The sequence below is a fragment of the Penaeus monodon genome, chromosome 11 (assembly GCF_015228065.2).
Source record: "Penaeus monodon isolate SGIC_2016 chromosome 11, NSTDA_Pmon_1, whole genome shotgun sequence".
Lineage (NCBI taxonomy): Eukaryota > Metazoa > Arthropoda > Malacostraca > Decapoda > Penaeidae > Penaeus > Penaeus monodon.
Genome location: NC_051396.1, coordinates 28,168,978 through 28,179,006, shown reverse-complemented (window position 1 = coordinate 28,179,006; position 10,029 = coordinate 28,168,978). Strand labels below are relative to the sequence as shown.

The 10,029-nt window shown below is 42.3% G+C and overlaps 1 protein-coding gene across 2 annotated transcripts in view; it reads left to right on the top strand.

Annotated features, from left to right (window-relative positions):
- Positions 1–10,029, top strand: part of LOC119578877 (protein Hook homolog 3-like) — a 137,848-nt gene that overhangs the window by 106,599 nt on the left and 21,220 nt on the right. For both annotated transcript variants that reach the window (XM_037926533.1, XM_037926534.1), the window contains exons 5-12: positions 2,301–2,381; positions 3,254–3,492; positions 4,468–4,639; positions 5,023–5,138; positions 5,442–5,603; positions 5,751–5,915; positions 6,258–6,406; positions 6,515–6,658. In XM_037926533.1, coding sequence (XP_037782461.1) covers positions 2,301–2,381; positions 3,254–3,492; positions 4,468–4,639; positions 5,023–5,138; positions 5,442–5,603; positions 5,751–5,915; positions 6,258–6,406; positions 6,515–6,658 — 1,228 coding nt within the window. The remainder of the gene's footprint in view (positions 1–2,300; positions 2,382–3,253; positions 3,493–4,467; positions 4,640–5,022; positions 5,139–5,441; positions 5,604–5,750; positions 5,916–6,257; positions 6,407–6,514; positions 6,659–10,029) is intronic.

The following is a 10,029-nucleotide window of genomic DNA, read 5'->3' as shown; positions in this document are numbered from 1 at the left end:
GATGATGATGATGATGATGATGATGATGATGATGATGATTAATATTATTGATATTATTATTCATATTATTCATGTTATTAACATCACCATCACCATCGTCATTGTTATTGTTATTGTTATTGTTATTGTTATTGCTATTGCTATTGTTATTACTGTTGTTATTGTTATTTTGTTGTATTTCTTATTGTTATTAATATTGTTATTATTAGCAGTATTAGTATTAGCATTAGTTAATTGCCATTGCTTTGTTTTAAATGACGCCGAGATTCTGATTTCTCGATCGTCATCACATCGTAGATCGCGGCGTATTTTGTTTCATTTTGTTTGATTTTCATGTTTCTCTTGATCTCCTTCACCCTCCGTCCTTTGGCCTCCCTCCAGACGTTTCTGGCAGAGGCCGCCACGCCCTCTTTTTCATCCGGTTGACTTTACTTTTGTTCGAATACCTATTGGGATCTTCCTTCGTAGCCGTTTCCCTGTTTCCGTTTGGCCAGGCCTTTTGAAGGGCGTGGTGTATGTTAATTAACACGTGGCCTTTTCCATTTTTTGTTCATTATAGAGGAAGAAAGGGTTATTAGCCGCGAAGAAAAAGGCGAATTATATTTTTGCCATGTATTCGATTCGATCTATAATGATTATGGTAAAGTGGGCTTCTTTACTGGCGTTAAGTTTAGCTTTCCCTCAAAAGTGAGACCCACAGTTTTGATTTGGGTGTGCTAAATCTCCTCTGAATGTAGTCCTTTGGAAGATTTGATTTGGAACACGAATAAGATTTCAGCGTAATTAGAAATTAATAGGGGGTAAATAATTTTTTCGCGGGTTTTTCATGATTAAGACATTTCCAGCCCATAGTTCATTGTGGGAATGTTGGCCATTTTTTTAAGACTATTGATCGTGGACGAGATGATGTATGATGATGATGCCAAATGTTGTACGTCTGAGGGACGAATGGCGGCATCACAGGGAGAAAAGTAATCTGAAATAATATTAATGGCTCATTCCACTAATCGTTACTTTTCCCAATTACCACCCCAAAAATTTATTTGTGCATTAAAACCATAATAGTGTATTTAATGACCGGCCGCCGGCAATTTGGGAAATGAAGACAATCCGTACCATTTCCGGATTTTGCCCACAATTGATTTCTGATGGTGGAGGTGACACATTGGAAAGTGAAGAAGGCGCTGCGGTCTTCTGCTTCTCTTTTAGGAATTCGCACGAGTCTCATGAGAACCTTCGTTAGAGACACAGGGCACTTTATTATGTTGTGCTTTATTATGTCTGAGTTTGAAGATTTAGATATTCCGTTTTCGTTTAGGGAATGTAGTGATAGCGGAATAGAATGCACTTGTGTGTAGGTCAGCGTCTTGGGGGCGCTTCGATCCTCCTCCTCAAAGGTCGCGAGAGAGCGGGCGGAAGTGTTTTTCGTGGACAGTTAGGGCGGTCGGCGGAAGGTCGGTCAGGCGGGGGGGGGGGGGGGGGAGCGATCGGTCCCTCAGTCGGGAAAAGGGAGCGATATTCGGGTTGTTTAGTGCCATACTTGTCTTGTTTCTTTGTCTTCCGTTTTGTATTCTTCATTTCTGGAGTTTCATTCATTTAATTTTTTATGTATTTTTTTTTTTCTTTTCTTCCTATAAATAGTTTTTTTTCCATTGATTATTTTTTTTAGAGTAATTAATAATTAATTTGCGCAGAGGACAGATTATGTTGGTCGGATTGGAAGCGCCGACGTGTGGGTCCCTTGGCTTTCGTCTCCCCGTTTCTCCGCGGTTTATCGTAAGGGCCGCTGCTTCCTGGGTCCCGCGGGGGCCTTCCGATCTCACGCGAGGGGGGACGGAACGGGGAAGGGGGGGGGGCAGGACCGGGGGTATTACCTGTGTCTCGAGGAAGGGATTAGACACGTCACTTCGCTGTAGGATTTTTAAAAGTTTGTTTATTCTTTAAAATTTTATGTACGCATCTACCGGGGATGTCTTATTGCCTTTGACTGATTTATTTCTCAACTTTTGTGATTCACTGAGTCGTAAGGCGGAGCAAGATACCGGGAGGAAAGCAAAGGCCCTCCCCACCCCCACCCCCGCGCTGTGGTTGGACGTGTAATTATAGTTAATGAGTCGGGTAATGTTTGAACCATATAAGCCAGGTGACGGTCCTGCCACAGTCTCGGGATTTCTCACGCTTTAATGACCCATGTTGCCTAATTAAACGACTTTGTCTTATCATTAGCCTTTTACATGTTTGTTGTGCTGTTCACAAGTAAAATTCCAGCGTAAATATTGATTATTTTATGTTTATTTCAGGCGAACACAACGATGAAGTGGAGCTCGGGAGGATGTTGCAGCTGATCCTTGGCTGCGCCGTCAACTGCGAGAGCAAACAACGTAAGTGCCAGCGCCATTTTTCTGCAAAATTGTAATAAATAGAATATCGGGGAAATTATGGAGTCAGGAAATAAATAGAAGAATGAAAATAACAATTCAGGGCATCCCCATAAATTTCAAAGCGTTTTGCCATGCCATTAAGCCAGGACGGAACACCCGAGTTGAGCCGTTTAATTAGAAGCACATAACGCTCCTTGCTTCTCCGCGGCGTCCCCTCTGCAACCTTATCTCCCGTACCAGACTCGACATTCCGGTTGGGAGGAATGCACCTGCGTTTCAGGCTCGTTGAGACTTGAGTACCGAGTGTGCACTCTCCGCCTGGCTTTGTCGTTGTTCAGGGTTCGCCTCGCCTTCCTCGTCGTTTGTTTGTCGTCACGGATCCCGAGTAGCAATGTCGCTCTCTCATGTCTCTCTCTTTTATTTTATTTTCTTCTAATCTTTTTTCATTACTCGCTCCTGTTTGTAGGTGGAGCTCTGCCCTCGCGGATTTATGTTAGTTTGTTTTTACTGCTGTCCAAAACGAGGTTTTTTCCGTAACGCATGTACACACAATGCGGTTGGATGTTGTTTTATCTTTGCTTATCATCATGAATTTAATATTTGATATCTGTCATTACTTCGCAGTCATGAGTTTGATAAATAATCGGGTTAGGTAAACGATGAAGTGATAAGAGTTTGCATTAAATTTTGACATGTATTGTTAGTAGCGAACCCGCTTTGTTCATTCGTGCTCAACTCGTCCGATATTTCGATATACTTGACATCCATTGAGAAGTAATGTGGATGGGGATAAACAGTGCGCTGTAGGGTGGAATTTCGAAACTGAAACCTCATTTGTGTCCGCCCGCTTGAAAATGGTGTTGCCCTCACAGAGTACATCGAGGCCATCATGAACATGGAGGAGCGCGTGCAGAAGGTGATCATGGAGGCCATCCAGGAGCTGATGCTGAGGGAGAGCTCCCCGGGAATCCTCGGCCCCGACGGCGACCCGCGGACGGAACTCGGCCCAGCGTCCTTCCACCCGCACATCAAGACGGTCCTGGAGCAGCTGGAGGCAGCCACGCAGACCAGGGACGAGATGATGCAAAGGTGCCTCGAGCTCGAGCAGCAGGTGGGTGCCGTGGCCTCGGCAGCCTTTCTTTCTTTTCTTCACTCTAAGTCTCGTGCATTTTCTCTTGGCTTCTTGTTCCTCTCCGCCTCATTTTTCTTTTTCTTTTGTTTCCTATTGCTCCTTCTAATCCATGCCCTTCCCTCTCCCTCTCCCACTCCTTCTCCCTCTCCTTCTTCCTCTCCCTGTCCATGTCTCTCCCTCTCCCTCTCCCTCTCCCTGTCCATGTCTCTCTCCCTCTCCCTCTCCCTCTTCCTCTTCCTCTTCCTCTTCCTCTTCCTCTTCCTCTTCCTCTTCCTCTCCCTCTCCCTCTCCCTCTCCCTCTCCCTCTCCCTCTCCCTCTCCCTCTCCCTCTCTCACTCACAATCTCTCAAGTCTCTCTCTCACTCTCTTCTCACTCACTCTCTCTCTCCTCTCCTCTCTCTCTCCTTCTCTCTCTCTCTCTCTCTCTCTCTCTCTCTCTCTCCTTCTCTCTCTCCTCTCTCTTCCTTCTCCTCTCTCTCTCTCTCTCTCTCACATGACCCTCTCTCTCTCTCTCTCTTCTCTCCTCCCTCTCTCACCTCTCTCTCTCTCCCTCTCCTCCTCTCTCTCTCCTCTCTCTCTCTCCTCCTCCCTCTCACTCTCCTCTCCTCCTCCTCTCTCCCTCCTCTCTCTCCTCTCTTCTCCTCCTCTCTCTCTCTCTTCTCTCTTCTTTTCTCTCTCCTCTCTCCTCTCTCTCTCTTCTCTCTCTCCTTCTCTCTTCTTCTCCTCCAACCTCTCTCTCTCTCTCCTCTCCCTTCCCCCTCCCCTCCCCTCCCCTCCTCTCTCCTCTCTCACCCCTCCCTTCCCCTCCCCTTATGACGCCTCCCCTCCTCTCTCCTCCACCTCCACCTCCACCTCCACCTCAACCTTCTCTTTCACCTTCACCTCTGCTCTTCCTTCTCCTCTCTCTCCATGAATTTTGCTCATGCATTACTTATAGACTATATCTTCCCTCAGCTCTCTGTACTGAACGAAGAGAAGAGCACCTTATCAGCTGAAAACGAGAAGTTGTTAAATCGACTTGATGCCCTAGAGACGGGAGGAGACTTGGGCACTTCGACCCTGCGCTACAAGGACCTCAAGAAGCAAATCGACGGGCTTCAGGATGAGCTCTATAAGCTGGAGACATGTAGGTTTTCTGGTTATTAGTTATGCAAAGGTGTTTGGTTGATTTACTCTTTGCTAGCAGTCTCCTTTGGAAATATCCCCACCCCCCCTGCACACATCCATACACACCCATCCATACCTATACCTGCTCATATACATCCACCCACACTCACTCTACCCAGCATGTCCCTACACTCATCTTCCTGCACATTTGTTCACCCACCCCCACACCCAAATATCACACCCTAACACATACCTGCCTACATCCGTATCCCCTCCAAAAAAAGGAATAAGTTATATAGGTAAGAAGAGCTATATGTTTCATGTTGAATATATAAGGAGATGTGTAACTACTTAACTTACATTAGTTGCTTCTGACTATAGAAAATCTGTTATTGCCCATAGCCCGAGATGAGTACCGAACAAAAGCTGAAGTCCTGGAGAGAGAGAACCAGGAGATCCAGGCACGAAATGAGGAGCTGCAACAACTGGCAGATGAAGCACGATCACTCAAGGATGAAGTATGTTGTGTCCTTATCTTATTCTGCATTTACAGAAGCCAGCACATATAAAATAGGCCTGCAAAATATTTTTAATAGTAATTATCTGGATGTGAAGGCTACAGAGATTTGCAATTTTCTACTCTCAAAAAATAGTTATTTATGTCTATACAGTGGTACTTACACAAATGGATTAGACATTCTGCTTGGATAGGTAAGACCAAAACTATATATATATATATATATATATATATATATATATATATATATATATATATATATATATATATATATATATATATATATAAAATGTTCTCTTACTAGGTTGACGCTCTAAGAGAGATGAGTGAGCGTGCAGTAGTCTACGAGGGCACAATGGAGACATACAAAAAGAAGTTGGAAGAGCTAAGTGACCTCAAGCGGCAGGTCAGGATCCTTGAGGAGAAAAACTCAGATTATATGCAACACAATATGGAACTAGAAGAGGTACATTTTTTTCTCCCTCTCCTCTTTGAATGATTCAAGATGAAGGCTTCAGATTTCTTATAAATAAACACTTTAAAACATTTTGTCTTATTTTGTAATAATACTGTTAAGGAAGTAATTAATGTAATTCCACATTTGCCTTGGCAGGAGGTCAAAAAGAGTGGAACATGGAGACCACAACTGGATCTCTACAAAAAGCAAGTTGCTGAATTGCATCAGAAGCTGGCTGATGAGGCCAAAAAGACAGATCGTCAGATATTTGAGAACAAGAAACTTGCTGAAAAAATGGAAGCCATTACCCAGGAGAAAGATGTAAATTATATTTCCCATCTGCTTTAACCATTTTAATTTAAAAGAATCATTCAGTTTGACATGTTTTTGTAGGTGTCTCACATTCTTCTCCATTCTCTTGGTTTATGTTGTTATTATTATTATTAATTTTTTTTTTACTTAGGATTACCTTACCCAGAAACACATTAACCCTTAATTTCTAGGTTTTTAGTTTCATTATATTCTTTTCATCATCATTTTCATAAAGTTCCAGTCTTCCAAATTTTTTAACTATATAGTAATTTGATTTTAGTTTTATTTTAGGGAATGTGAGACTTTACTAGATAAGTTTTACTCTTATTTTAACCTGATCACATTTTCCAGCGCCTTACAATGGAACGAGATCAACTCAAAGAAAGTTTGGAAGAGTTGAAGTGTCACATCTCTACACTGACCTCACCAGACACAACATCTCGCCCTCCATCGGATCTTTCAGATGTTGACTTGCTGGAGGTTATTCCACATGACATTAGGTAAAAGAATCATAATGTTGATGTTTCATCTTTTATGATTCCTGCTCTTGTTTCCTGATGCTAGAAAACAAATCTGGTATTTATGGTTATTTATTTTTTTCTTCCCAGGCAAAAGCTTATAAGACTTCAGCATGAGAACAGCATGCTGAAACAACGTGCAGCAGAAGGAGACAGCTCAGAACAATTGCCAGTGCTGCAGACTTTGGTTTCTGATCTTCAGGAGCGACAAAATTCATTAACACAGGAGAACAGGTGGGATTCCAAAGGGGAGATAAACCAGAACCTTCCCATCCACAGGCCAGGGTCTACAACCCCACCATCCAACTCCACTTTCTCCCTTCTTGATGCATACTTCAGTGTTGACCCAAACAGGAAAATGAAGTTGTTTAAGAGAAATTTAAAATGGGCTAGTGAGTCAGACTTACTAATTTTAAGACAGCCCAAAGGGCTTGTTCCTGCTAACTTTTTATCTTCAACACTGCCACTAAAACAGCCTAGATCACTTCCTCCCTTGACAGTCCCTTCATTCACTTCTTTTGCCACCCAGACTTCTAAAGAGAGCCCCATTGTTATCCGTCACATTCATGAATTCAAAATGTCTCCTTCACCTACCAATGAGGATAGTGGATGCTGCCGTACTTCTCCCAGCAGCTGTGAAGGTTGTGAAGACAGTGGTTGTACAGGGGGCCATTCACCAGACTATTCAGGAACTCTGGACTCTGGTGTATCAGGAATTTATTGTGGTACACTGGAGTCTGGAGTTTCAGGTGTGTTCAGATGTTTGAGCCCAGTAATTCCTTCAATAGTTGAAGAATGCACAACTCATCATGTGAGTGACATTTTACCAGCACTTGGTGGTCAGAGACTTTCTTCTCCTGGAGTGATGCATCACTCTCACCCAGCACATACATCCTGTATGCACTGCTGTTCCCCACATGCCTCTCATGGTGAGGATAATGGTGAAGTTAGTGGTAGAGAAAATGGTAGAGTTTGCTGTATTTCCCCTCTCCCACCACCAAGACCCCACACTGTTTGTTCATATTCTTCCCCATATCACTATCAGAATCCAAATTCTCCTACACCACCATCTCTTCTTCCAACTTTACCTGGTTCTCCACCCCTCTCACCACTTCCTACTTGTTCTCCTCTCACTCTTATTACCTCTTCCTTTTGCACTGCAAGCACTGAAACATCTCAACAAAATGTAGTATCAGGTCTTTCTTACAAACCAGCAAAGGAAGGAGTGATACATTCATTCACTTTGAGTACATCACCCACTCCTGTATCTTCGTACAGCAACACAGGCCCATTCCCAGTGTCATCTCCTCAGGGCCGTAGGTCAAGCTCAGGGTTTTCTCGAACATCACTTCCTCCTGAATCCCCCACACCACACAACTCTCCACGTTTGCCAAACAGTATAAATGCTACTCGTAGCAGGGCCAATAAAACATCATTAATAACCACTGCACTTGCTGACCAAAATGTTAGTTTGCTTGATGTACCAGTTGCACAGTCGGTGCTGGTTGGAAGAGCCTCTGCTCAGGAAAAGGGACAGAAATCACCTGAAAGAAATGTACATCAGGACAAAAATGACAAGCAGCTGGAACATGAAACTCTTTTCAATGAAACTGATAAACATTGTTCTGATAATCATAGAAATGCAGAAGAAATTAATTTTCAGTGTTCATCAGATTCTAGTGAATCTTCCACAAAGTATAAAAAGCCTCTGAAAGAAAGCTACCCAGTGACAACAACCAAAAAGAATTATCAGTTGCCAGAAAAGAAAAACAGCATCCCAAGAGGGAAGGTTTTAGACAGTCCTTCACTATTGAAGAGCACTGTCCCAGCAAATGAAATTAAAGAACAAGAAGATATCATTGATAAAAGTATCCCAAGAAGCCCAAAGCCATCCCTTGCCCAGGAAAAGAAACCACAGGCCAATTCTGGAGTAGGAAGCCTGCCTGTTACCAAATTAAACACTGATAAAACAGTATTAAGAAACCCTCCAAAAGAAGTCAAAGTGCCTGTTTCTGCTGAAAGAAAGAGCTCACCATATGTAAATAAATCAAGGGTTCCAACTTCTGTAGGCATGAATAATAAGGGAAGTCAGTCTCCCAAGGTTAGTTTGAATTCCAGGAACAGCCCTCCTGGAGTATCAAAGGAAAATGCAGCAGATCCTGTGCCTAGTAGCAAAGTCAACAATCATGTTAAATTCCGTGAACCTATTGTCAGTCAGGTTAACCAAAATGAGCGTCCAGCAAACATAAAAAATTATTCTCCAATGTCCCCAAGAGAGAGAATGTCATCACCACCCAAATCAACAGTATTAGCAGCCAATCAATCTAAAGCTGCAGTTCCAGTAACTAGCAAAGCAAGAACTCCAGTACCTGTTGTGAGTCAAGCAAGATCAGTTCCAGTAACCAGCCAGCCATCAAGATCTAACTCAACAGCGAAAGAAAAGAAGAATCCACCAGTAAAACTTCTAAGTGACACACTGTTTACGCGCTTTGTTGTCTCTCCTGAATATGAGAAAATGCTTAGCAAGGAAAGATTCACATCTGACACTGATACAGACTTGGATACTTTAGAGCGTAAGTTGACTTTTGGTATGTATGACGCTCCTCTTGTCAGTTCTGAATCATGTACGTCAATAAGTCCTGATGATGCTGATGAAGATCCATCTGCAACTGAGTATTACACAGATGCTGAAGCTGGAGAGTATAACCCAAATCAGTATAAAGCAAACATTGATGACAAGAGTCTGAGTAATCTTATCAATGAAAACCACCAGACTGCAGCAAATGATGTTGAAGATGAAGATGAGGCTGCATCATTGGTTCGGACGTACAGTTTCTTTCGCAAACAGAGTAAGCTAAAGAAACAGAGAAAACCTCAAGGTAAAGAAGTACCAGCACCAATGACTGGTGGAGTTGTCAAGCCGAAGAACAGGACAGCAAAGCATGTAGTGGCAGAGACGTTCAATGCTATGTTTACCCTGTGCACTCCATAATTATTTTTTTTGAGCTGGAATATACATCTTACAAGATGGTCAGCATTTTCTCTTTAGAACTACCACAAACTCTCATGTAAGATGCTGTCTCAAATTTGATGTTGTATTTATGCAACTAACCTTGATTGGCAAGCTGTTGCTAAATATTTAATGACATCCAAGCTGAAATGTAAGGCCACATTTGAGTTGATCTTTTCTTCAAAATTTTTTTCCTTCTAGTCACATAACTTTTGGATGGCAGCATGCTTGTTTCTAACAAGGAAATATATCTTAAATACAGAAACTCATAGTCTTCATATTTTTTATATTTATGAAGTTGAATGAAATAGTAAGCCTGGCTTACTAGCGCCCATAAAACTAGTCATGTATGGTTTGTTTTAATTTCGAGCCATATGGTGCTCGTTGCATTTCTACTAGGCAATTTTATCAAACTGCAGTATTGTGCCAAACATAGACTTAATGTTACATCAGTGCCTACCCTAGGTAACTTTAGTTCATATTTTGTTTTAGTTGTTTCTGCTCCCAAGACACTTGTGATTTAATGATGTAAGTTTTTACTATTTATTCCTTCCATGTGCATACTAATGAATACCTCTTATGTTTATCTAGCAGT